This window comes from Harpia harpyja, chromosome 12, assembly GCF_026419915.1.
Source record: "Harpia harpyja isolate bHarHar1 chromosome 12, bHarHar1 primary haplotype, whole genome shotgun sequence".
NCBI classification, from domain to species: domain Eukaryota; kingdom Metazoa; phylum Chordata; class Aves; order Accipitriformes; family Accipitridae; genus Harpia; species Harpia harpyja.
This window is the reverse complement of record NC_068951.1, coordinates 34,794,910-34,822,180: the sequence shown is the minus strand read 5'-3', so window position 1 is coordinate 34,822,180 and position 27,271 is coordinate 34,794,910. Positions and strand designations below refer to the sequence as shown.

General features: G+C 40.8%; 2 protein-coding genes and 1 long non-coding RNA gene across 3 annotated transcripts in view; 1 reads left to right on the top strand and 2 right to left on the bottom strand.

Moving 5' to 3' along the window:
• LOC128149561 (uncharacterized) overlaps positions 1-27,271 on the top strand; it is a 138,866-nt gene that overhangs the window by 50,909 nt on the left and 60,686 nt on the right. The window lies entirely within an intron of this gene.
• FETUB (fetuin B) lies at positions 4,440-14,686 on the bottom strand. Its single transcript, XM_052804897.1, has 7 exons — positions 14,362-14,686; positions 9,713-9,823; positions 8,205-8,292; positions 7,497-7,663; positions 6,441-6,554; positions 5,450-5,539; positions 4,440-4,963 (listed from the first exon to the last, which is right to left on the bottom strand). The coding sequence occupies exons 1-7, from the start codon at positions 14,581-14,583 to the stop codon at positions 4,544-4,546; spliced, it is 1,212 nt and encodes a 403-aa protein (XP_052660857.1). The 5' UTR covers positions 14,584-14,686; the 3' UTR covers positions 4,440-4,543.
• On the bottom strand, positions 20,127-27,003 carry AHSG (alpha 2-HS glycoprotein). Its single transcript, XM_052804904.1, has 7 exons — positions 26,724-27,003; positions 25,203-25,313; positions 23,885-23,969; positions 22,903-23,066; positions 22,504-22,617; positions 21,621-21,701; positions 20,127-20,742 (listed from the first exon to the last, which is right to left on the bottom strand). Exons 1-7 carry the CDS (start codon positions 26,925-26,927, stop codon positions 20,464-20,466), a joined length of 1,038 nt encoding a protein of 345 aa, XP_052660864.1. The 5' UTR covers positions 26,928-27,003; the 3' UTR covers positions 20,127-20,463.

Sequence of the window (27,271 nt, the reverse complement as noted above, 5' to 3'; positions counted from 1 at the left end):
TTGTGAGTTGATGACCTTAAGGATATGTTGCAAGACTGACCTGTTTGCTGAGGGGCTTGAGAGGCTGGGGAAAAAGTGGGGTTAAGATTTTGATGTTAAGAATGGGGTCAGAGGAAGTTCCAAGCGATTTGAGTTTTTCAGGGCTTTTGGCATTATACTGTTCTTAAAATTTAAGCTTTAACTCATGCTTATAAGTTGTACTAGGTTAACATAAGGGAAGTATTAGTAGCTGTGTTGTATAGTATTTACGATTATATCTAGTGGGATGTCTTTAAAATCTACCTTTGAAATCAAAATAATATATATGTATATTCTGAATACAGCTGCTTAACATGTATAGTCTCAGAGATGCAGAAGAAAATGTTTAATCATGAAGTGTGTACAATGGGCAGGTTCTGAAGTCAGACAAATAGAATTTATAATTAGCTTATTTTATAAAAACCTTGATTTTTAAACCCATCTTGAGAACTTTGATGTCTGGGCCTTGCTTTTTTAAATCTTTTTGATTGGCCAAGGATGAGTGTAGGAGAAGGGTAGCTAAAAAATCTAAACAAATGCATAGCCAATGTATGCATAAATAAGGCAGCATATCTTATTCTGTACCCTTTGAATGTTACTGCCCCTTTTTTTGCATTCATGGTGACTCATCTATATGCAGAGATAAAGGCTTGATAATATCTGGTAAAAACGTCAACAGTCCTGGAGATCACTGACCATTGGTTATCTGTGCCTGAATAAAGACATTGTCCATGTGAAATTGGAATGTTTGCTCAAATAAACATCAGACCAGATTTTAGCTGGACATTGCCCAGATAGCAAGTTAATAATGGATGATATGATATCATAACATCAATAAGTGTTGAAAACCTGTGAAATGAAATTGAAAAGTGAATTGGAATTGTCTGCCAAAACCCACGTATTTCTCTTCTCTAGTGACTAGATGGAGGGCTTCTGTGTGTTACTGGCCTGTTCCCTGCTGGGCAAGGAGAAGCAGCGCTTAACAGTTCCCAGTCCTGGGAGGAGAAAAGGGCATTTGGGGTGTGACTGAAGGTACATCAGGTGTGTTACTGCCAGCTGTTGTGCTCAGTTTGGCTAGAAGGTGAAAGACCAGGCCAGAAGATGGAGGGATTCGGCACTATCTGGACATGTTTTTTAGAGAATTTGCTGCAGTCCTGTCTGATCATGCTGTCACATAGAGTAAATGTGTGGAGACCAGATGCATTGCATCTTATGCCCTTATCTGTCCATGTGGGCATGTTGGAGGAAGAAAGCCGCAGTGCTGGCCCACTCAGATTCGCATAAATCTGCTGAATCAGCAGCAGGATTTGAAGTAGTGATGACTAAACGTTATCAGCTGTTAACCATATCAATGCCATCTGGGAATGCAGCAGTGTCCAGGTATGTTCTGAGGACAAAGGAAACACAGAAACGATACATCTTCAGTCTCCTACTTGTAGTTCAAGAAATTAGTCTTGGATATTAGTACCAGGCCTCAATTATGGTAAACATTGGTGGTGGCCTAGGTGACACTGAAAGCTGGGTACAGGAATCGCTGTGCTGGAGTGGCCACAGCAAATAAAGGAAATGCCTGTGAATTTGCACTGACCACTGATGCTTGCTGATCTGCACTGTAGATACAGTTACTGCTTGGATAAACACTCCTTCTGGTATTTATTTTTAAATCATAGAAGTCTTTGAACCCAAATATCAGATCCAAACTAGAGAAAGTATTGATTCAAATGTCATTTCTGAGCCTTGTCTGCAGAACAGGCTAAACAATATCCAAACCGAATGCTCAAAACTGTGGATCCAGACTTCCAGATGTTCTCTTTAACTCCCCTTATTCATGTTCACACCAACTCCACTCTATTTATCTTCACTTGCTGCTGTTGCTGTCCAATTTACTATTGTAAGCAACTGTAGTCAAGACAGAGAACTAACTGAAATGGGGTATTCTTGGCTGTGGCTAGCGGTTAATGTTGATTATTTCTTCCCCAGTACTCCTTTTGGGGTAGAATCTGGTTACATATGTTGATATAAATGTCAGGAGTATCATTAAACTGATGGAGCCACAGTGAGATTAGAATCAACATGCAAACAGTTAATAAAATAGACCGTGTTATAAAATAGCAGAAGTGAGAAGTATGGGGATTAACTGAAAAGAGGGGCAAAAAAAGCATTTTGAAAGCCACTGAAGCGTGGCAGGCTGTTGCCCCAATGCTCTTGCTCTCTGACTCACTAAAGCCAATGGTGCTCTCTGTGAGGGCATGGAGTGACGCCTGGTATCCCTGATTTCGGCATATGGCAGATCAGCAGTTCCTGTGCAGGGAGGTAGAACACACTGGTCGTGTTAGGGAAACCTGAGCTGGCAAAGGTGAAACTTGTCAAGGGAAAAACAAGATGCCGTAATTTGATGACTTGATAAAAAGGGGAATGCTGACATGGCCTACAGCTCATCAGCTCATACTACGATAAGAATTGAATAGAATTTGAATTTTATGATTTTTAGAGAACTACTTGATTTTTAATTGTTTTCTACTCAGAAATGAATGAAACCAAAATATGTTGAAATTTCTCATGATGGGGAATTGAAATGGAATTATTTTTGGCTCAGTTGATGTCTTTCACATATCACTTTTTGGCTTATTTTAATCTTTGAAGCAATTAAATTACTCCTTTATATAAAATTTATGTTTTTAAGAGTTTTGCAAACTGAAAAAACAAACCTATTTGTTGGGAACATAACTCCATATGATATTTCAATATTATTTTGTCTCCACTCAGAATAAAATAATACTTTTATTTATATTTTATTTGTAATAATAAAATAATACATTTTAATCAAATTGCATAATGGCAGAATACTTTAACAAAACCATAATTTTTTGTTGAAAGCCTCTTTAAATGGAGAAATGATCTAGCATCTCTAGGGATGATTCAGCAGCATAAAGGCTTCAGAAACAATTATATTTTATTGATTTTGTTTTGAACAAATTTTACAGATCTGGTGGCAACTAGAGAAAGGCTCTGTGGTCTTATACGAGCCCCATAATTATTGCAAATATCAGTGTACTCCTGGCCACAAATGACATTTCTTTCCCATGTTCACTCTTTTTCTTCTTCTTGTCTTCTCATTTATTTATATTTGTTATTGTCAGTACAGTTGCTATGTCTGGCTTTAGTGAAATTGATTTTTCTTAGCTACAGGCTCCCTGTGGTTTTTATTATAAGGCAGTTAATATGACCTATCTCAAGAAAGAATTAGGCTGATTTTGTAAATCATCATTTTTCCTGCACAGCAGGGTCAGTAAAGCATAAGAATCTGAATAGCCTGAGCTTGATTCTCCACCAGCCAGAATTATGTGTAAGGGTTTCACGTGTGGGTAGCCTCTTCCACTTTCTTTAAGTGAGGGTATAAAGCATTAGGAAAAAAATAATCTTTCTTGAGATCTTCCACAGGAAATAGAAAAATAGGCTAAGCTCATCACATTATAATTAAGAAGTTAACCCATAAAATAATAAAAACCCACTAGCTTTTAATGATAAACAGTGTTGAAGTCCTCTTCCCCGTTTATACACCATCACACCGGGTGTGACTCTGTAAGGGCCCTGAGAGCATCCCTCCTCCTGGAGGCTTGGCTGCAAGGGCTCAGGGCCAACTCAGCAACAGCACAGCGGGGGCTGTTCCCCTTCCCCTGGGTGACCCTGGGGACAGGGTCCCAGGCAGCGCTGCGGGGAGGCCACGGCCAGGGCCGACCCAACCCCGCTTCCTACGGGAGCTGCTTTAAGCTGAGGCTGTAGCATTTTGGCCCCTGCCCGAGATACAGCTCCTGCTGCATCACAGCTGTACCTGTGCCTGGCCACGGGTCCTGCTGATCCAGACCCAGGTTCAGACCTGCAGCCTGTCTTCCCGGCCTGACCTCAGACCTGCCTCGTCACTGTGGACTTGCGTGGAGATCGCCGGGCTGCCTCTGACTCTGGTTACTGTAACCAGACCGGATCCTGACCCTGACTTGCTAATTCATGGTCCTGGCTTGACCTCAGACCTGCCTCATCGCCCAAGAGCTTGGGTGGTGATCTGGCCTTTTCCTGTAACCTGACTGCCCTGCTCGCCTCGCTCAGGTACCATGCCAGTCTGCCCTGCCAGCCTGGTTATCATCACGCTCGGCTCCATCTCGCCATCCCTCGGGGAGCAGCCATCCCGCACTGTGCCCTGACAGACTTTTGCTACTGAGGCTGTTATTTGCTGATGCTGCTGGGCTGTCTCAGCCCTGCAAATTCTTTTACCCTCCACAGTTACCTTTCCTTCATGCTCTTACTGCTGGGAGTAATTTGAGAATTAAAAGCCAAATTCTTTTGTTGGAAAATGCCCAGTTAAATTTCTTTTTCTAATCTCTTCTTGTGCTTTCTTAAAACTGACATCTCTAGAGATGAAGACCGTGGTAAGAAACTTATTTATTTAAAGATGTTACACAGATTGAAAAACCAGGTTGCCATTGTGGCCATTATTTTGTTGCAGGTAGTTGAGGTGATTGGATGCTGGCTAGACTTTGGTAGGCTTTTTAGGCAGCAAAGGCCGGAGGATGGAGTTTATCCCCTTTGCTTCTCCTGGGCATGAGTCTGACAGGGAAAGTTCTTCAGGAAAAGGGAGAATAACTGGTCCAGTGACTGGTTTGGTCAAGTCTGGTTTGTCTGCTTGAGTCTTTTCTCCATCAAGACTGGGCGTAGATACTACAGCCTCAGGTGGAACTGGCTTTCCATCTTTATGTTCATTTTGACTTTGTGGTAGGTTTTGGAAAGAGATATCCTCAGTTGAAGGGGGTAGAATTTTAACCCAGCCCACTGTTTTTTCTAGGTGTGGGGAGAAAGGATTGGTTTCTGAAGGGAAAGCTTGTTGATGATTCTGGCTGGATTTTCCAGGTGTCTGATTAGCTTGCTGTTTCCCCTCTTCAGTGGCAGGATCCTAAATAACAGGCAATAAGCATTACCTATATTGAAGCTATTCCAAATTCTTTCAGATATGAAGAAGGTCACCCTTCACACTAAGGATCTGCTGCAATTCCAGTCTGCAAAGACCAGCTGCAGAACAGAAGCTCAAAGGATAGACAGATAGAACTACTTCATATGCTAGTGGAGATGGGTGCATGAAACTTGGGTAACTACACAGTTATTGCTCTTTGCATTCCCTTTGTTATTTACAATTTCTTTGTAGAGCATTCTGAACACATTCTGTATGATTGACTCTATACTTACTCTATTGCCTTTTTATCCACCTAGCAACAGTATGTTTTATCACACGAGATTTCTTCCTGATTTGGCCTTATCACTTTCTTGAAGCCCATATCTTTGTGAATAAGAAAACTTAAAAATGGCTGGGCTTTCAAGACTTCAATTCTTGTTTTGTAAAGGAGTATTACTCTTGCAATATTAAGATTAGATTAAGAAATACCTGCAGACTGTAGATTTCACAGGATGTTGTGACAAACTGTTCCTGTTCCAAGTGACTGTTTACTACAGAGCCTTTGCAGAAACCTATTTGCTGGAAGAAGAAAATGCAAGTATTTTTTCACATTGTAGCACTGATACCTAGCTCCTATCTTGTAAAATAAGTGATTATGAAAGGCTGAATAGTTATAGCTTCTACATGTATTTGTAGGATAAGCAGCTTGGGCAAACTTTTATTTTGGGATTGGCAAGCTTACAAAGGAGGCAGCATTTTGAAAAAGGCTTTATGTTTGCAAAGGAGGGTTAGGTAGCATGATAAGAAAAATAAGCTGGCCACTTAAGGCCCAACTACAACAGCACACTTAAGTTCCGCTGCAGCAGATTATCCCCATGCAGGCAAGTTGTGTAATAGAACATAATATCATTTTTTCAGGCAAAAACAATTTCACACCATAGTAGTGAAAGAAACCATGAAAAAATGTTGTTTCTAATAGTTGTGGTTTTACTGGACTGTAGGTAACACGGCTTGGGGCTTGAAATGTTATCTCTTGGCAACATACCCATTTAGTCTTTCTGTTTCTCTAATAACTTTTTTCGTAGTTCCTAAACGTTTTCCTTAGCTGACCTCATTGTAGTGTGAATATACTCTTCATGCATTGCTTGGCATTTATTGTCCATGTCTGTTTACTTGGAAGAAATCCTTAAGAATGATTCAGTTTTGTAAGGCAATGGCTACCCCATGTTTTTCTGGATGGTATTTTTTTCTATTTTCTTTGTTCATGAACTCGTAGGTAAGAATTCCGAACTTTTACTGAAATGTTTTCTCTATTCTAAAGTAGTCTGTACAGTTGCAAGAGAGTATAGAGCTACAACCCATAAAAAGGCACCTGTGGGCTTCGATTCTTGTCTGCAAAGAACCAAACGGATAGCCTAAGTATTCACTGAGGAATCATAATATCTGAAAAACAGGTGTTTATACAAGGAAAAGTACTTACAGCTAGTTCCGATGAAAGTGGCTTGCACTGGGAGATGTCAGCAATTGTGTCATTTTTGGAGCAGGACGTCTCCTGAATCAAAAACTCTACAAAATATGCAGGACCAACGACCCACTGTTAATGAGAGACGAGTGGCAATTAGACCTTGTGCATGTGTCAGGAAGAAGGAAGAATTGTACAGACCTTGAAATAGATGTAAAACTCCTGCTAAGTGTGGAAGGAGCTGGTTATATTTGGGGCATTACTGTTGTACTACAGGAGAATGATTTTTTGCCAGTGCTGCTTAATTGCCTGGTTATTTTTTACTTCTTATACACACACAATCTTAGTAATTCATGGATTAGCTATAGTTGAAATTAGTTTGGGTTTTGTAGTAAGTTAGCATCCACATAGAACTACATATCCAAAGACCCTCTTCAGTGCCTTGCTGGTCATTTCGGGCTGCTTTAATGAACAGGATCACTTTTTCTATTTCTGAAATGTAAGTACCTCAGGGTTGGAAAATGGGAGCGATTAAATACTGTATTGTAGTAATATCTAACCATTTGAGACAAAGAGTGAAAACTGCTTTGTTATCTATCAATAATGAATTTTAGAGAGACCAGATATTACTGTGGTAAACAAACAGGATTTAGCCAGGGGATCATTAACTCTCTGTTAGTCTAAAATTAGTTTTAAATCATGTTTAAACTCATTCAGTGAATTACAGGGATGTGTTGGAAGGGATGACTGTGCTTTATTAAATTCTTTCTATTAGGGAGTCACTAGTTCGTGGTGGTAGTAGAAGAAAGAGCTCACAATGAAGATTTCCTAAACTTTGGAATGCAAATCTGTGTCTTGAGTTTTGCATAAAGCCCTTCTTTTTGCAATAAATGGAGCCAAAGTCTTGGATCATTGCAGATCTCATTTCCCAGGAGAATTCTGCATAGAAATATTCTCTGTACTATACAGGTACAAATTCTAAACAATCTGTAAGACATAACAAATCATATAAAGTATAACAGGTGGTTCCATACTTCTTGAGGGCTAAAGCAAGTCAGATGAGCCTTGGCTTACCTGCATTGAAGCTCTTGTGACATTGAGGACAGAGAAATAATGAGTTTGTTCACTCTTTTCGTTGAACTTGGCAAGGCTTTGAGCAGCAGCCTCCAAATATCCGGGCTCAGTTGGACTGTCATCAGCTGGGCAGTCAGGACATACTGTCCAAATATATCTGGGTGGAACTTTTTATCCAAACAAAACAAGGTCATTAGAGAAAGCATAACCATAAGAGTATGTTGATAGTGTAGGTCAGTGTAAATGCATCTATGTCCCCAACCCCCCAACTTGTCCTCCAGTCTCCTGGAGTAACAATATGTGGTTTGATTCACTTAACGGTTTTGAATCTTTATGAATTTGCAGACCCATAAAAATGTTGCAGTGGAGGCAGAGACACTGCAGAAAAAAGCTCAGCCTACTGACAGTGGGCTTGCTGGTTTTACTTGCCTTTCACAAACCTATAAAAATGCTTTTTGGACCAGAGGGTAAAAGCCCATATAGAGGCTCTGCTGGGTTTCCCAGAGATGAAAACAGTTATTACTACACTGCTTTAAGCTGCAGGACCATACTGGCCTTATGATCACTGACTTGAGAAAATTAGGGCAGCTGAAAGCTAATGGAGATGCTGTGGTACCATAATTACAATTAAAATTTAAAGTAATGCTGTATGGCAAAGAGTGTTTTTCCAGTCCTCTCTTAAAGTGAGTATGTTAAATAAAGACATACCTGGTTGTAAAATGCACTCATAAGTACTCAGATGAGCAATATTTCTTGCCTGATTAATGTAGATAATTGCTTTGCACTGACCATAAACCTAAAACAATATAAACATTTAGAAACAATTAATATTGCAAACTTTGCACTGATCATCTAGTACCTAGACAGTGGGTGGTTCATTTTCTCCTTGTGGTTATGAAATTCTTTTCAAGAAAAAAGTTGTGTTAATACTCAAATTGCAATGAAGCACATTTCTAAGTATCCATCTCCTTTAGAAATAGAAGGCCAGATCTTCCCCTGGTGCAATTCTGAGCTATACAGGTGCAGTGCTTGTCGGCAGGATGGCCTGCACAAGGCCACAGTTCTGGCAGCTAAGTGCCCAAGTGTCACAGAATGCTTTCCCTGGCCAGGCCCCGGCACCAGGAGCTGGGTCTATGTCTAGAACACAGAAAGCTTAAACCTGAATATCAGCTCAGAGTATCTGTATCCAGTCACCTGTCTGCCACCTTCCCCCTTCTCCCTATGTCCATAGTAAGGAAGGAGAGTGGTAGGGAAGACCCTAAATCAGTTTTGTGGCACAGTAAGATCACCCTTGCACACAAAGAAACTTGTGACTTTATGGCAGAAAAAAATACTGGCCTGTTAATATCCATCGTGCCTTTATGTTTAAAAGTTGAATGTATATTCTCTGAATGCTTCTTAAATATTGCCACATGTATGATCAAGGCCTCTAGGACATAGATTTCTAGACTTCGCAGAAGCCATATCAACCATGTATGCTTTGCACCTTTTTCCTGCTGAAAGCACTGTAAGCAGAAGTGAGCAGAATTCTTTTTTTTTTTTTTCCAGTTTTTCATTTAAAAATGAAAACTGATTGACCTAAGAAGCAGCCCAGGACAATTTAATCAGAACTTTTCTTTTTTTCACGTGAAGCTTCTTTCTTGTCATTCTTCATTTTATAAGTTTTTTTTTTCACTTGTTCAGAATCATTTTGGTCACCTGTAGCAACAGTCTTAGATCACTTTCTGTCTTTGCAGCTTATCTTGCTGAGCTTTCTTTCTTGTCCTCTCTCAATGCAATTTTTTGCAAAGTTGTCAGAGTAAAAGTGGAATTAAACTAAACCAAAAATTGCATGTTATATAAAAGTGAGTTTCTTTTATTCCCTTCTTGACAGACTGTCTTGAAAATAAACTCTTACAGGGTTGCTATAAAAAGTAAACCATTTATTCTATATAGTGTTCTAGCATGGCTATTTAGTTATGTCTGCTTATTAGCTCTGGTCAAAAACTTTCTTTTAATTTCATTTTTAAAAATAAATCTTACCAGTCTATAAACTTATTAGAAAGTACAGAGGAAAGCTGTGGACCTTAAAAAATGAATTTTGATTTCTTCTAAGCTCTGCTGCCTACTAGAAATGCATGTGTAGGGATTTTGCTGTCTTCAGTAATACCTGAGTACTATTCATACCTGAGATTTCATCTCATACCTGAGATTAAATAAGAAAATAAAATCCTTACAGTTGCATGAGCAGGCCTGGCAGTACAGTTCTTCCACAACTTTTTGCTGAGTACATGGCATTCAGTATCTACTACATCCAAGATGAGATAGAAGACAGAACCAGTGATCTCCTGAAAACAAGAAATGAAAGGGTCATATCTTAGTTTTGTATAGAACAAAGTAGGGACACATGAAATTGAGACATGGAGAAACACAAAACACACAGGTGGGGGACACAGCTATCCTGAAAACTGAACATTCTGTGGGACAAATTCTCAATGGTGGCAAATCAGGTGAGATTCAGGCCCTGTTAGAAAGGCTTGGTCATGCGTCTAGTCAGCTTTAATTCAAACCCAGCCTTTCAGCATCAGTTTTATCCTTCTGATTCTGGTACCAACCAGAACCCAAGAATAAGGACTAAACATGGTAAAGTTTTCATCATCAACTGCATTTTATGGTTAGATTTGAAAGGTAGGTTATTTTGCCTTCAATAAGAATGAGACAATAAATACCACAAATAATAAAAAACTGCTAACATGGAACCTTCCCAGTAGGCATTAGAAACAGAAATGTCTTATTTCTTAGAGTAGTGTCTTCTTCAAGTATGGATGCTCTGCACTTGCCATAAAGAGGCAATGACTGAGTTGATGCAGATAACTTAAATACTCTCTCAGATATCAGAAAGTGCTATGAGAGACCTTGCATATCTACATGGATGTTTCTGACTCACTTAAAGATTCAGTCCAGTACTCTGAGCCTGTGCTTAAGTCGAGACACCTTTATTCAGTTCACTGTGGCACAGGTGCACAAAGCAGTTAGGGCTCAACGTTTGGGCAAACATGTTTCCATGCAAGAGAAACAGGAAAAGACTAAAAGTACAGCTCCATATATCTAGTGATTACATCATGTAGTACAGAAAGATGAGATGCTGCATGGTGCAGGTCCTGGTTCTGCTTCCACTGCAGATAGAGGTAAGCACCTTTCCAGGATGTTTATCAAGGATACAGCTTAGTAGGATCGTATTTTATTTTCTGTAGTGGAAAGCTGGAAAGAGAGCAGCTGTCATTTATACATCCTAAAGAACTTAGTTGTGAGTGTTAGCTGCATGTTTAGACTGAGATTTTGTCTTTGCTGAAGAGGGAGAAAAACCAAAATTGAATGAGAGCAGTATTCATTCATTCCTAGTTGATTTCACACTTTATGGGGCAAGAGTCTTGTAGAAGTCTGGGGCCGGTATCTGTAAAACTTTTGGCTTCAGTTTTGATTTCTGTTTAATAGCGACTGAAGACCAGTCAATGCGGCATCTAAAGGCTGGAGTACAGCTCGCTTTTTGGTTTTTATACTGCTGGGAAAAAACACTAAGAGGTATCTGAGTGATACAAACTATTCTGGTCACACAGTATAGAGATCTCTGGAAAGAGGCTGGGATGGTGATTTTATGTGAGCTCTACCATATATACTTGTAAATGTAATACTAAACTCTTGAAATATGAAAGAGCAAAATAAATAGAAAATAAAGTGAGTAAATTTTGTTAGCTTTGTCTCTAAGTTATATTCTTACATATGCAACTTACCATGCTTTATACCATTTTTTGTATTTTCATATCCTCTTTTTCCTTAAGTGTTCTATGAAGTAATCTGGTAATGCCTTGCAGTGAGCTCTCAGGGTTTGCCTACACTAATCCTGAGGTTTAATTATAAGTGTCGTTTTGAAGGTCGTGAAAAGATCAAAAGCTATTTTAACAGAGTGAAGCTGAGGTGCTGCAGCACTGCGTGCAGTGGATGGCAGCATCCCCACACCTGGCTGCATAGATCCTTCTATGGAAGGAACTAATCATAATTTTCTGTTTACATACAAATGTATGGTACCTAAATACCATGGTGATATGTCTCCTTAATATGGTAGCTAATATAGGTTAAATCAGTAAACAGAAATTAAGACTGGTCGAGGAGTAATTGCCATTTGATGAAAATGTGGGTTTTGAGTAGTGCAACATTTGGTACAAGCTTGTACCTTCAAATATATCCTTTATGAGCAGAAATATCACTAACACTATCCTGCATGAAGAAGTAATAGCCAAGAAAACTGGTGTGGTCTTCAGTTGCTATTAAACAGAAATCAAAACTGAAGCCAAAAGTTTTACAGATACTGGCCCCAGACTTCTACAAGACTCTTGCCCCATAAAGTGTGAAATCAACTAGGAATGAATGAATACTGCTCTCATTCAATTTTGGTTTTTCTCCCTCTTCAGCAAAGACAAGTGTATCTTTAAGGAGTTCCAAAGTTGGGACTGGTGACTTGAGCTTTCACGTTGGTTGTTCAGGTATTCTGGAGGCAAAAGAACACACACACCTCATTAAAGAAATGTTCCTATAGTCAGATGTGTTTGATGTTAGATGGGTAATCAGCTGAATCATGAAGACTGATTGTAAAGCTTGGTGATCTTGGAAATACTAAATGCAACCAGGGTGGACTAAACTGTATTTCCTGTCGCCTGTAGCTCTCTTGTATAATATCAGCTCTAATACGCAGATGACGTTATTACAAAATCTACACATCTTTTTGTCTACCTGCTTCTGTATGTTATTATGCATCCTCCAGTGGGGAAAGGATAATTTGGGGTTTATTCAGAGCTCAGCAGATCTCTGAAGGTTTCATCATCCTTATTTTAATTTTCATTAAAAGACCGTTATGCAAAGGCCTTTTGATATCTGCTTAGTATTGAATAAAAACTTCTGTCTTTTCTGCATTGCCAAAAAGATCCCTTCCTCAGCACTGCTGATGCTAGGATTGCCACAGCAATGCGTGCTGGGGAGCCTGGGAGCCACAGGAGATGTGGCAGCAGCATACCATCACCTGGCCTGGTCATCACCAGGGCAAGGGAAAGAAATGAAATATTTTGGCATGTTTTTTAATTTTGGTTAAGTGCCTGTCAGTGAAGTTAATCATGAGTGTCTTGTATGAAAGAAAGGCTCTGTCCTACTTGCATGTAAGTTAACAGCAGATGGCTCATTAGTTTCAATTAGAGCAAAACCGAACCACAGGTTGCTTAAGGGCAGATTTGAATTTGAAGTAACTTTGAAAATGTTTTTATCCTGAGTACTGGTTTAAAAAATGGAAGGAAGGATCACTGACTGATAAAAAAAAAGGTTTCTTTATTTTTTTGAGGGGAATAGAAGGTTGCATAAGGTTGTTACCGTCCATGAACATCCCTAACATAGCTGGCTGCTTCTTATGTACTCAGTCCCAGCAGCAGCAAAAATATGACAAAGGGCTTAGATTGTCTATTTTGTTATTGCAGTGTCTTGAAACACCTTATTTACAGGGTAAGCTTATTAGATGCAAAAAATAAGAATAAAAGTAAATTAAACTCCCAAATGAACAGAGAGCAAAGTATGCCCTAAGGCAATAAGTTAAGTCTCTAGGGAATTAAGTGACAGACCAAATCACTAACAAGGACCAAAATTCTCCTGTGCTGAGACATACTTGGCACAGATGAAGGGAGAGGCAGGGAGATAAATGAAGTGGTTTACAGCATGTCTGCATCCACTGTGCTGCACTGTAGGGTGGTCATAGGTGTGCTCTAATTATTGTCAGTAGGGAATAGCCCCAGGATGGGGGACTAAGTACCTAACTCCATGACTGGTGATGTGGGTTCTGGGCCAGCTCAGAGGCATGACATGTGGAAAAAATTCTCAAGAGACCTGATGCAGTTTCTTAGTGGGCACATTCTGTCACTTGAGCGAAGCAATACAGAGAACACAGTGCAAAGCACAGCAAAGTGTGCGTCTTTAGTCAGGAGATCTCAGATTGCTGGTGGCCACAGCATGTCTGCAGAAACTGTGTCCTTGTGAGAGCAGCAAGAAGTAGTGTCATATCCTTGCCAGTACTGATCTTTAAACATCTGGCAATGAGCCTGATTTGCTTTAAGGATTCAGAAATCAGCCTTTCAGGTAAGATTATGGGAAGAAAGCAAGCATGGCAGTGAATGTTAGTAACATGCTTCCACAGTGCCTTATGTGTTATGGGCCTTGTGCACTCATTTCAGGTTGTCCCTGGCTAGTGCCAGTAGATTCAGCTATTGTAACACAAAATAGTAATAAATTAAGCACACATAGAGAAATAAGATACTTGAGGATATGAGAGTGACATTCCATAGGTATTTCCAGTGTAATTTTTGCACTTCAACTGGTTTCGGATTTCTTCTGGAGAATGAGTCATCATTTAGAGGTCTGCAAAGGAATTAATTCCCTGGTCCCAAGCGGGACGTATTTACACCTGTTAGTGCTTACATCTTTTGTGCAAAATGCATGATGATTCAATAGCCTTTGCACTCCAACTGCTCAAGGCAGTGGGAGGAAGGTGTAAAATGAAATTAAATCAGAGTAGTGGTGTTTCATACCAAATTTGAACTGATGCCTGGAGCTATTCCAGGGGCAGGCAGCAGAGAATTGTGACTGAGATTTGCTCTCTAATTGCCCACAGTGGTGATGAAACTGTTTCTAGTCATCTGTGCGTAAAGTTGACATGGCCTCTGGAGTCCTGTGAATATAACTTTACATTTGCGTTTTGAAATATTTCTTAGTTCAAATAGGTATTGCTAAGGAATAGAGATAGACACAGGGCTCTTCATGGGAGAAACAGATACAGGACAAGCAGGTAACTTACCTGAGGATGTTCTCGGACACTGAAAATTCGGGAGAGACTGAGTATGTAGCCCTCTGTTCGGTCAGCATTGATCTGGCGAAGAGCCAGATCTGCAGCCTCCTTTACTGCAGTGTCATCACAGGTGGGGGAAAGCAATGCAGTCGGTGCTTCTCCGGCAGGAGGAGAGGCAGCCCAGGAGCAAAGCGCCTGTATGCCAAAGAGCATTGAAACAAGTAAAACCATTCTGCTTAGAAAACCAGTGCAGCAGATCAGAATGGCAAGTCCGTATGGAGGGGCTGACCTGCATGAAATAGCAGACTTTTGTAATGGAGCTGTGTCTCTTTATAAACTTGTGTCCCCTTTTTATTATGTACTGACCATGACCTTTAAATCTACAGCTGCAACAGGAAACACTAAGTCAATGATTACAAGGTTTTACGGAAGTGTTGTCACTCCCTCTGAGACCAGAGAGCACTTTCTCCTTCTGGCTTTACATCTCCAATTCAGATTTCACTGGGCAGATCGTATAACTTTGACTTCATTGCAAGGGACAAGAATATACACAGAAAGCTGCTTTCTTAAGAAACCAGAACTGCTTAAATAAACCTACATGCAGGACGGGTCTGGCTCCAGCTCTGTTCTGTCAGTGACCCAGTTCTTCTCCAAAATAAGACAATTACAAAGGTCTCAGTAATTTGAATGGGAATTGGATAAGGGCCACAAGGTTGACTGATTTTACACTTTGTATTTGTTAAATGCAAACAGCAAACAAATATACTGACTCTGTGTTACATGCGGTCAGTTTGGTTGAGATAGAAAGCTCAGTTTGGCTTCATTCTTTGAGTATTTCTAGTCAGTTGGATACCTACAGATGAATGTTAACCCTTAGCCCAGACCAAGCCAGGAAAATGCAGTCCATGTCCAGACAAGAAGCCTGTGGATAAATGGCCTGCTCAAGCCATTAAATACTCTTAGATAACATGATAACATGCAATGTAAAGAATTAATGATTTCATCATGGTGTCTGCTTTTAAGCAGAAGTTTCCATTGTGTTTATTTGGGACTTAACAGTCTCTGTAATTGAATATAGTGACATAGATGTGGTAAGTTTTGTTCTTGCCCCAAAGACTTTACTTCTGTTGGTGGGATGGTGCAAAATGAGCTGCTGTAAGAGATTGGAGGAAATAGACAATAAGTGAACCGGGGCTATCAAAACAGTCTTAGGCTATTGAAGGCTCCATTTCAGGATTTGTTCCTTCTCAATGCCTTGACTCCAGCCCACTTGTCTTTTGTTGCCTAAAACTCTCTATTTATTGACACCTACCATGTATTTGACGCCCCGCTCTGATTTCCCTGAGCCCTGAACATTTCCTATTTCATCCCATCTTCCCCCAACTTCTGACTTTGTTCTTACTGCCACATTATGCAAAGGACTCTGTGAACTTGCCATCATTATATGTTGCTTCTGATGCCAAAGAACAAGTCTTGTTTCCTTTTATTTCCTCCCATCTCAACTTTTTGGCTGTACCTTGTTTCAGCCTCTGCCTGGCAAAGCCTAGCTTTATATTCCTGTGGGTTTAGAGGCAGGTACGGTTGCATATGAACTCCACTGCTAATTGTAACACACTGCTGCATTTTTATTGCCTGAGAACCAAACTTAGTGGTGAAGTAAGAACCATCTGAAATTATATAGTGAGAGGGAAAGGGAGAGGAAGGCAGACTGTAGGAAAGTTACAGACTTGGGGCTGATAACACTCATCTCCGTGCCAAAGGTCTGAAGGGTAGAATCTAGCAGAAAGAACTTTTTAAAGAAGAGAGAGCATGTAACATAAACTGGAGGGTGAACTGCTTTCGTTTGATTTCTTGTACCCAGTGCCTTCCTTCTTGTGTTACCTCTTGCTCTTTTTTGCCTGTAAATTATTCTTTTTGTACTTTGGGTCGAGGAAAATGTACATCCAGTTGTTTCTTTGCCAGTTCATATCACCTTGCATAGCTGTCCCAGATTTAGTCCAGACTTCTCTGTGAACTGCAGCTACTTATCCCGTAACTGTCTCTTGGACAGATGATTTAGGACCTTAGTTTTCTATCTTGTTCAGTGTTATTGTCTCCCTGATATTGTATGGCCAGAATTGGCTCAAGGAAGAGTCTCACCTGCTTAATCTTTAGTTCCTTGGCTTCTCTAACCACTGCCAGAGCCTACCCCAGTTTAGATTGTAGGAAGCTGCAGGAGAATCATAAGCCTGTGACTATAGGCCCAAGGAACAAAGGAAATTGGTCCAGCAATGTCACTATTTTAATTATTTTAGCACTACTCAGTGCTCTGCTTTCATTCCTTTTCAGCAACAATAAATAATACAATCCTGATATGACTGGAGGCTGTGGCTGTGGGAGGGAGCCATTCACTGTTTCAGCTGCTCTCCCCATAGTACCACAGAGCACATGCGAAGTTGTGAACGTGTATTTGTACCTTTGACTTATCCGCTCACTGCTGAATTTGGAGGTTGATTTGCCAGCTAAGAGACTGCACTGTGGTCACTATTGATTCTTGAGTGATTTGCTGAGTACAGATGAACAAGGGTCATGGAAAATTCTGCCTGGAGAAACTTTAGTTTGAAATGACAGTGGTGTGCCTTGTGGCTAACCTGTCAGGAACTCCATGCTGGAGACGGGGGAATAGCTGTACAAATAGTTGTTATCTTGAAGATCTGGAGAAATGACAACTACCATTACTCGGAGAGGATCCCAGTGAAAGTCATTGGTTTTCTACTAAGGGGCAATTCTGCAGTATTTCACCTTGAAGGATACCAGAAACTGGGTAACCATTTCCCTGGCCCTCATTTTCTGTCATGGGAGTCTCTGTGATCACAGCTATCTGCTGGACGACACCGAGTACCTTTAGGTTTGAGGGTTGTCTCTGTGTTGACTGAGGAAGGAAAAGTGCAAGTGAAGGATGTAATTGTCCCTGTTTAGTACCACTGTAAAGTTTGGGGGGTTTAAAATTTTATATATTGTCACTTTTTTTTACTGGTGGTATAAAGAATCTCAGCTCTTTAGCCCAGCAGTGCTCAAGGCATGTTCCTCTGGGGGACAGCAGAACCCGTCCTAGGGAATGATTGTAGAAAGCTGGGTGGGATTATACATACAGCCAGGAAGACCTGCAACAGCACTGGGTCTGAAACTCTTCTAAGATAACTTTGGTGGCAGAGGTGGAAAACTCAGATAGCAGGACAGAAGGGGCACATGGCTGCTAGACTGAGCCACCTTATGTGTTGCCAGTTGCTTTGCAAACTGAGGGTGAGGGATAATGTACGGACTGTATCCTGTAGGGAAGGGATACAAGAGATGAATGTTGAGAAACGCTGCTGTAGCCATAGTACAGGAACAGCAGAAGCAGCAATGCAGACTCGCTCACATTGTTCCTCGTGCCTGGGAATGCTTCCCCTGTGGCTAAAGGATAATAACTCATTTTCTTTATCCTCACAGTACATGGCATTTCTATGGAGATGGGTGCCAGTTAGTACTGGCTGTGTCGGTGCCTCTTATAATGGGGAATTGTTATATCCCTGACTCTGTTCTTTGTACTCTTCCTCCCACTGGAAAGGAAAAAATTTCTCTGTTGAAGTGGCTGACCTCAAAACATGGACACAGCTGGGAAATCTGAGCATGTCCAGCCAAAGTAGCACATGAAGTACATATGCTTTAGCAAAACAGGGTTTGAAAAAGCTGAAATACATTGTCAGCCAGTGATGCAGACCTGACAAAACTATTCATGATGCATTTCAGGGAAGAAGGCATTTGTATTTTACATATTGTCATTTCATTGCACTTACTGCCTAGAGAATCCTCTACTAAATACTGCATCTGTTACTAAGGTCCAGGTGCATGAATACGGGGCCATACTGGGGGGAGACAAAAAGTGACTGCTTCAAAGCAGTCATGGAAAATGTACCCTTAAGAGGGCAAATTGTGCCCTTAAGAGGGCAAGTGTTAAGGAGGAAGAAGATGAAGTACAGCTACTAACTGGAATGCACAGAGCAATTCTGCTTTTTTTTTTTCCTCCCTGTTTTAGGAAACAATGGAGTAGTTACACCAGTTGTAGGAGAAATCTTTGAAGTGTGGAGGGTGCAGATGTTCTGCTACACATCCTTGCTTTCTGTGGTTGGAAAAGGCAACAAGAAAATGCAGCATTTCTGGAGTTCAGAGATCCCCATGGGCAGGGATACCTTTTACAAACTTACTGTTTCTGCCATCAGATAGAGAATTTTCTAAGCCTGGAAAACACTGTCTCTTCTATAACTTAGTGCCCACCTCATGATACACAAGACAATTTGTATGGTTTAGTTAAGGCAATTCCTAGTTCTAAATATACAAAAGCTAGGAAAACTAATTGCTCCAGGCGAGTTAAAAACTCAGTCTCATGTATCTGTTTTAAAATTAATGCAGATCATAATAGTAGCCATTTCGTTAAATCCTGTACTGTCTCTTGTGCAGTGGGATGGGAAGACCACCTACCTTACCTCTTCAAGAAATTTCTACAGCTTAGTACTAGCACTTTTTGAATGAATGGCTGCATGCAGAACATACTGGAGTCACTGCTTTACAAAGAAGCAAAAAATCACTGAGCAATTGACTGGCAGTAGCTGGTGCAATTGCCTGCAACACACTTCCTGCAAGAACTCAGCATACCCTTGAAACGTGAGAGCTGCTGCCTTCATGGGGAGAGCTTGCCAGCAGTATGTTGCCATCACGTTAGAGTAAGGCTTATAGAGTCTGGGCTGATTTCCCCTTTTCTTTCTCCTCCACACACCCAGTTGAAGCACTGGTGCAAGTGCCTACGTACGGCTTTTCCTGTCCCCATTGACACAGCAGAGCTGAACTTTTCTGTATAGCAACCTGTTGCGCTCTCAGCAAGAACAAATGTTAGTTGTGTTGCTTACTGAATACTGGAAGGTTGTAACTAGGAGAACAGGATAGGTTATTTGAAACAGTTCAGAAATGACATGTGTTCTGCAGCTTTTGCTGCCTGCATGATAATTATCTTGTAGCAAGTACTGTTCCTGGTTAAAGATTCATGACTGTCTTTGAGACTGCTCCCCCGGGCCTGCAGAATTCCAGTCTGGCTGGCAGTAAAGATCCTTCTGGCCCCTGTCCCTTACCACTTCTCTACCTAGAACAGATTTTGCCTCTAGCGTGTCAGAAATTCAGGGAAGATTTGACTGCTAGGACAATGGTAAATTGCCATTATTGTCTGGGTCCTATTATACGAGATACATGTCTGTAGTATATTTTTATTCCCTTGAACTGGTATTCCCTCATATGCACACAGGCCATACAGTACCCCATTATCATATTGCACCTGTGTATCTGCTGGAAGACAGAGAATACACATGTGTTTGGCTGGAAGGATTGATGCTTTCAGCCTATGCAGCAATGAATGTGTCCTGATTCTTTGTTCTTTTCATAGACTTGGATGCTCTTATGCCACATCCAAAAGTATTGAGGTACTTCTAGTGGATATTAAAAGTAGGTACAGGCTAGGAAACACTACAGGTGGAGGGAAAAATACATTTTTTCCTGCCACTTCTTTAGTGTCATTGGTGTGTGATCAAAAGAAAGGACTGACCTGATTTTCCGCAGTGTTCAGCACCCACACATCCCAGTGAAGCTGATGAGAAGTGCAGGAGCTTACTGTTTTTGAAATCAAGCCCAGAATATGACTCATAATGCTGTGAAGGAGCTACTTGACAACTAAATGAAAATATATACACATAGAAGGTACCAAAGCATTTCTGTTGAACATTTTATTGTGAAGTAACCTTTTGGGTGGTGTTTCTATCACAAAGCTACAACTGTTGTATAGTTCTTACAACAGTTTCATTGAAACAGTATTTTCTGTATTTTAACTGAGCATCCCTGTATGTAGAGAAAACAACTGCTATATGTTGTAATCACCTATATTTTACAAGGTCTTGGCCATGTCTCTGCTCTCTGGAGGGTAAAACTCATTAGGGCTCAGAGTCAAGCGTTCTCACCTATTTGCACTTGATGTTGTGGTCTGTGTGTTGATGCTGCTGCTGCACACTGATCCTTCAGTTAGCTGTATTGCCATGTCTGTAACACAGCCTATATCTTGAAATGGCGAATCTTCCCAGGGCATGGAGGAGGAGGAGGCACAAAGCCAACTGGGCGAGGTACTTTGTCGTGCTGAGCAACATTTGCAACTGCTCTCTTTGCTACAGATTTTGCTGAGAGCATGGAAGTAGGAAATTCTGAAGAGCTAGATTCAGATGCAACAGGGTTATTGTGGGAAAGCCTGAGATTATGGTTTGTGAAGCCTTGTACAACACTGGGCACCAGTCCTGCTGATGTGTCTTGACCTGGTTGACAGTAGGTAACTCCAGGCTGGAAAAGAAAAACAGTTTGTGTTTGTGTTCAGTGACTTGGGGCTTATAACATACAGGTTGTTGATACCTTACTAGGTACCCTGCTCCTAACAAGATATAGGCCTCCAACCCAGGTACAAAACATTTCTGATCATCACAGAAGTTTGATTTACATTTGAACTCATACACAGGAGCCCAGGAAGACATTTTTAATATCTGGTGGATCATTAACACCAAATTCTGTGCTATGTGAACTTTCAGGGCCACCTGTGCAGCTGGTGAAACATTCAAGACCAGCTGTCTTATTCTTTCTTTCATAGATCTCCTAGACAGCTAATTACTATTGTGTTACCAAGAGCTCTGGTCCATAGGAAGTATTCAACCACCACCTAACCCTTCTCAGACCAAATGGAGGCTAAAATACCTGGAGAACACTCAGGTCCAGTACATATATGTTTCCCTCCTCTTGCTATAGCAGTGCAGGTCAGGCTCCCTGAATGCAGTCATGTCTAAGGACTACTAGCAAAAAGCCCCAGCTGATTTCATCTACCACAATGGCTCATTTATGTTTTATATCTATCTATCATCTCCTGCATCCCCCTAGCTGAGCAGAGTTTGGGTCCCTTTGCCCTACCAGACATAAGAAGCTCCCAGATGGTTAGGAGGACAAACTTTGCCAAGCATGGATGGCAGAGGTGACATAATTCCTGGCACAGAAATCCAGAGGATAATCAGGAGCTACCTTAGCTTGTTTTTTAGGATACAAAGTTAAACTCAAGTTATCACAGATAGCTAATGTAGTCTACAGCAAAAAGAGGTAAACTCAGGGTGATTGTTTCTAACAGTACCAGTAGGCTAGAATACTCTGGAAAGAAAGGGAATATCTGGAGTTGCTACCTGATGTCCATAGAGCTGGCAGTCCACTCTGAGGTCCTGTGAGGGTTGTGTTACCATTGTGGCTGTGCAGAAACCAAAATTCTGGCAAAGCAGAACATAGTCAAGAGAAAATAGTTATAAAATAGAGGAGACCTGCATTACAGTTTTTAATTTCAGTACATTTAGAAATAGCTACATCGTCTCATGTTTTATCTGAGCAGTAAAGTGCTTGCTTTTTAGTCTGTTGGACTCAAAAGCCAAGCTGTTTAAATGCATAAGCAGCAAATAAGGGAAACTCCTGTATTCTTCTGGAGTAAGATCCTTTGTATGGATGGATATGAGGGAGGGAAAGAAGATATAGGAATCTAGGTAAAAGGTTCCCACCCACTAAAACTGCCTAGGACTCAATTTCATCAGAAACAAAAGAAGAATTTTAGCATGATAAAGTATACAGTATAATTCTCTCAAGAGCCTATATATCAGAACAAAGCACACTGACAGTACTTAAATTGTAGGAAGGTGAAACAGTCTGCCCTTTTGTTATGTGTTTGTGTTCTGTCCAATACAAAGAGCCTGATTTTCTCAGGTGCTCATGTTAAGAAGAGTAAACAATAATACATATTCTGTGGATGAAAAATATTTCGTGCTAAGGACACTTTGGACCTCAAGCCTTTTTGAAATATATTCAAATGCATCAGGATTCAGTCCAGATACCTCAGAGAGAAGAGAAAGGTGTGATACAGCTTTAGGAATTATATATTGAAAAGCATCTCATGATAGTATACAACTCTTGCACTTTCATCCTCACAAAGGTCTATTCCCACACAAGTGCGAGCACATCACAGCATGCTGCTTTTCTACCTCTGAGCTGGTAAGATCAGGACTGATGTGCTGGCATACTTACAGACTGATCGTCAGGCAGCAGTTGACAAGCCTCCACATTAGCTTTAGCTTCTTCTACTGAGCAGTTCGTGGCAGCCACAGCAAACTCAACAGAGACAATATGCACTGGGTGATACTGATAAAACAGGAAAATTGTTTAACTGACTTTGCACATTGAAACTGCAGAGCTGCTGAGAAAAGGTAAGAGGCAAATGTTGTGGCTTCTAGCTCGGCATCTCCCACCGAAGTGAAAGGGAATCCTGTGGCTAACATGACACAAAATGCTTGGGAAATCAAGGGCAATTCTGTAGGGCAAATGAGAGCAAGTTTTGTTTGCAAACATAACTAGTTACCACTGCACAATTACCACAGAAGAAATATTCTATTTACATGGAAGCCTAGACATATTTGTAGCAATTACCTGTATTTTGGCTCTTCCGATCTCAAGGAGTTTGAGGTAAGCATCAGCAGTTTTGCTGTTGTGGTCATTGAGTGCAGCAGTAACAGTTGTTAATACGTCAGTGTTATTCAAACTTGCCAGCAGGGGACAGTCAGGGCAGAGTCGGAGAACATCTTCACTTGAGTCTGCAGGAGGGACCAAACAGATTATGTTTCGATCAGATTGTAGGTTGTTTTGAAAGGCATTATAGACCTATTCAGTCACACAAAACACAGTTTCATGGTCTGTCCCAAATTATAGTGGAAGGAATTTTTGCAGTACAGGCCATAGATGGCAGTATTTCACATGACTTTTGCCATTCAAGTCTTTCTGCAAGCAAAAGCACTGTGGACTTCAATAGCACATTTTGAATGTTCTTACTCAGGTTTTAATCAACTCTCTTTCTGGCAAACTATCTATGACACCAATGAAAAGATGTCTCAGCTCACACAAGGAATGGTGCAAAAGTGAAGATATTTTAATTTATTGGAATTGTGTTTGTGTGTGTTGTTTCATTCACGTGCTGGTTTAGAAAATATGCAGAATAGAGATTCCACTTTCCCATGGCAATATTGAAAATGCTGGGTTTAGTAAATAAGCTGCATCTGGCAAAGGGGCTCTGAAGATAAACAAGCTCTAGTAAATTTAGACCAACAAAGAATCAAATTCTTGAGGCTAAACTTCTGAGTGAAAAGCCTTACTACCAGCAATCTCTAGGTCAAACCTGGGACTTGGTCCCGAGATAGTCTTATAGTATCTTAATTGTCATAGTAAAGAGGAGAAAAGAGAGAGGGATGGCTTTGTAGGTGAATGAAATCAGAAAGGGGGAAAAAATCACTTTTGAAACCCTTTATGCCATATTTATACAGTGTTTCAGAATCAGAAAAGCTAGTGACCTGTAACCACTTCCATAATGATACTCCAGCCTGTAGATTCAAAACCTTTTAAAGAACAAGGTCTTTACCTGCATGCGAGTGGCATTTACTAGCAAGTACAGATAACTTTCCATCCAACTTCTGCAGTTTGACATCACAGTCACCCTCAACTGCCTAGAGAGAGACAAAAATCAAAGGGTTACATCAGTCAGATAAATAGGAATTTCTGAAAAGAGCAACTATTACTAAATTCAAAAGAACAGATCCTGCCTGAGTGATCCTGGCAAAATCAGTCTGATTGCAAAGGCGCTGCTAGGTGTGTCCTGGAGTCTGTGATTTTGTAAAAGGCAGACCAGAGCTGCAAGATTTGGAACCAAATCTGGATCTCAAAAGTATCAGAAGTGCCAGGGTAGCCATATTATGGACATTTGGTTGAGGTTCCTCTCTCGTAAAGAGCAAAGAATACGAATACTTAAGAATTAAGACCTTCTGCAGAGCTGTTTGATAACATTCTCGCTAATCTCAGCTGGTCAGTGGCCATGGTAACAGCAGAGTGTGCTGCCTTGTGTGAGCTGGCTCACAAGCAACATGATCCAGCAGGGGAGGAGATGTCAAAGGCAAAGCTGGAGTCACTGGGAAGAGGGAACAGTTAGAGTTACCTCCCCCAGATGGAAAATGGGATCTGAGCCCTGGTGAATACAGGGCTGGATCATGATTCAAATTTAGTCATGAGCTCTGTGAATTGGGCCCCATTCTAGAAACAGCAGGCTTAAATTGTCAATTGCTCACTCTGCTTTCTGCTTAGAAACCAGAGCTGCCTGTACTCAGACACCACTTCCACTGCTTGAGTTAGGGAAAGCTTTTCACAGTTGGATCACACTTGCATAAGAACAAAATATTTGAGGCCAGTAAACTCCAGCTGAGCATTACTTTGAAGAGCCCTGTCTGAAGGAAATAGCTCTTCTGCAGTCTTGACTAGGACTAGGTGGCTAGACTTGATGGAATTTCACTAGGTAACACACCACATGTAGCCAAGGGAAGGTTGTGCTTGCACAGATTAACAACCTGCCCTGTCTGCAGTTTGCAACAAGGCAGTGACATCTGGGCAGACCACTGAGGGCTGAATCTGGAGACCCTAAACAAGGCCCCATGGCATTCATGAACTGTATGTGGGATGTTATGCTGACAGTGACCTGTCCTCATAACATGAAAGAAATCCAGGAGTGAAATCCTTCATGACATGAAGGCAACTAAATCAACAAGGAGGTTACAAGTGATTGGGTGGTTATAGGCTGTTACAGTGATATAACATTTGCTTGGAAGTCTGACTGATGATAGCCTGGCCTCTAACATCAACATACTGAACATGCACCTTTGGACCGAGCTAGTAGTGTTTTAGATACTCACATGTTGTGTGAAGCTCCTTACTGTGCAATTTGCAAGAGGTGTAGGGCTGAGAATGTGGCATGTGGTCTCTAATAAGTCAAGTTCAAGAAACATTATGTCATTATTCGGCCCCTGGAAGGAAAAAAACCAACAAGAATTGTACTAATTACTTCACAAAACATCACTAGATTTCTTCTCTGGGGCTGCGCTGTGGACTCTGTTGCTGACTGTCATTGGATAGCTTCAGGTATACACTAGAGTAACTGAATAAGTCCTTACTATTTAACTTCATAAAAAATGGGACCCAGTTTTTTTAGCTGGAGTAAGTCAAAACAGTCACACTGATTTTTTCCAGCTAAGGAACTGGCCCATAAATTTTGGAAAGTCCAGCCTGTATGTAGTGGGTCAGTTCTCTTAAGTTAACTTGATTTTATTTTGTTCGGTAGTTTTAAAAAATCAACAGCCATCTTTGTTGATGAAAAAACTTCATGTTTCTGTAACCAGATACCAAATAAACACAGGTGCACATTGGCCTGTCCCATTTAGTCCATTGGAATTACACTGAATTGCACCAGCTAAGTTCTAGCCCCAATACTCATGTTGTTTATGGACTGCAGGATCTTTTATGGTTGTTCCTGAACCTTTGCAACTATAACATAAGACATGTGAGTGGAAGGGCAGAATTGAGTTCCCTAGATCCAAGACTGACTCTGAGGTTTGAGTCATGAGTGATTCCATTTAAACCAATGAAGATATTTTACTATAAAAGTATTAAATATGAGCAAAGCAGTGTCGCCAGTGTTTTTGTGGGGGTAACTCTGGGCACACTTCTAATCTCATTAATGTCTGTTTTAGTCTCTTGTGAATGACTTTGGTATCCTCTGTCTCATAACAAGTAGAAAACAGCCATGGAGTTTCATTCTTGTTAATATTTGGGACTGTTTTCAATGTTTTGAGAGAATCAAAGGTTCTGAATGGGTGTATACATTGTATTCATGACCACTTCTACAGCCTTTCTAGATGCCTGCAATGATGGCAATAGATCTTAGTGAAAATGAGAGTACAAGCCACAGTTACTTCCATTTAGCTTCTTTGTCAGCTCAATGGGATATTAGGTAAAATTAATGCCTACTACAAAATCACTAATAGCATGGAGTTACGGTAGGTATGCATTTAGCCAATAAATAATTATCTGCATCACAAAGATTATCCTCACAGTTTTTCTCCAGCTTAGCTACTGGGCTCACGAATCAGCACTTTGAATGATCTGCCCCAGCAAGCATGCTGCATTTGTAAACTGACCCTTTCTAGCATTGTACAAAAATATCTGAACATTCCTCTCCCCCCCTATGTTCTGCTCTTTGAGAGATACATTCCAGTGATCTGGATTCTCAACTGTTACCAGGTGGCATTGCCCCATTTAAATCAACAGAGCCATGCTGATTTACCCCATGTGAGGATACAGCCCTTGGCAGGGCTTGTTGGTCATTTCCAAGCATCTCCAGGTTAACACAATGCTCTGCCTGCAAGCTCCTCACTTACCTGGGGTAGCACGCGGATATTCTCGATTCTGTTTAAGGCAAACTTGTATCCGTGATGACTGCGGCCATTAATATAACTCAGAGCTACTTCAGCTGCTGCTTCAGATTCTGGGTCATCACAGCCCAAGGGAGCAGGGGGAGCTGCTGGTACAGCTTTGTGAATTGGAAGCTGAACAAGCAATATTAAAGCTACTAGTGCCTTCATGGCACCTGAGGAAAACCGATCCCTTTCAGAAATAAAGATCTAAGAATACTGTTCAGATGGTAGCTAGAACTGGGGTCTCACTTATATAGTACATACCACAGACTTCGCATGAGCGCATGTCTGATATTTGTCCCAATTCCAAGAGGCATTGCAAACAACAAAAGAGAAAAGTAAATGTTAGGACATCAAGCTGACTGATTAATATTGGCCAAAGTAAATTTTATCAGGTAGGATATTGCAAAGTCTGCTAAAGCGGCTAAAGAAGAAAGTGTCAGCAAAAATAAAACATAATTTTTAGACACTATTCTACCAACCAAATACAGTACATGCAAGAGGAATATGAT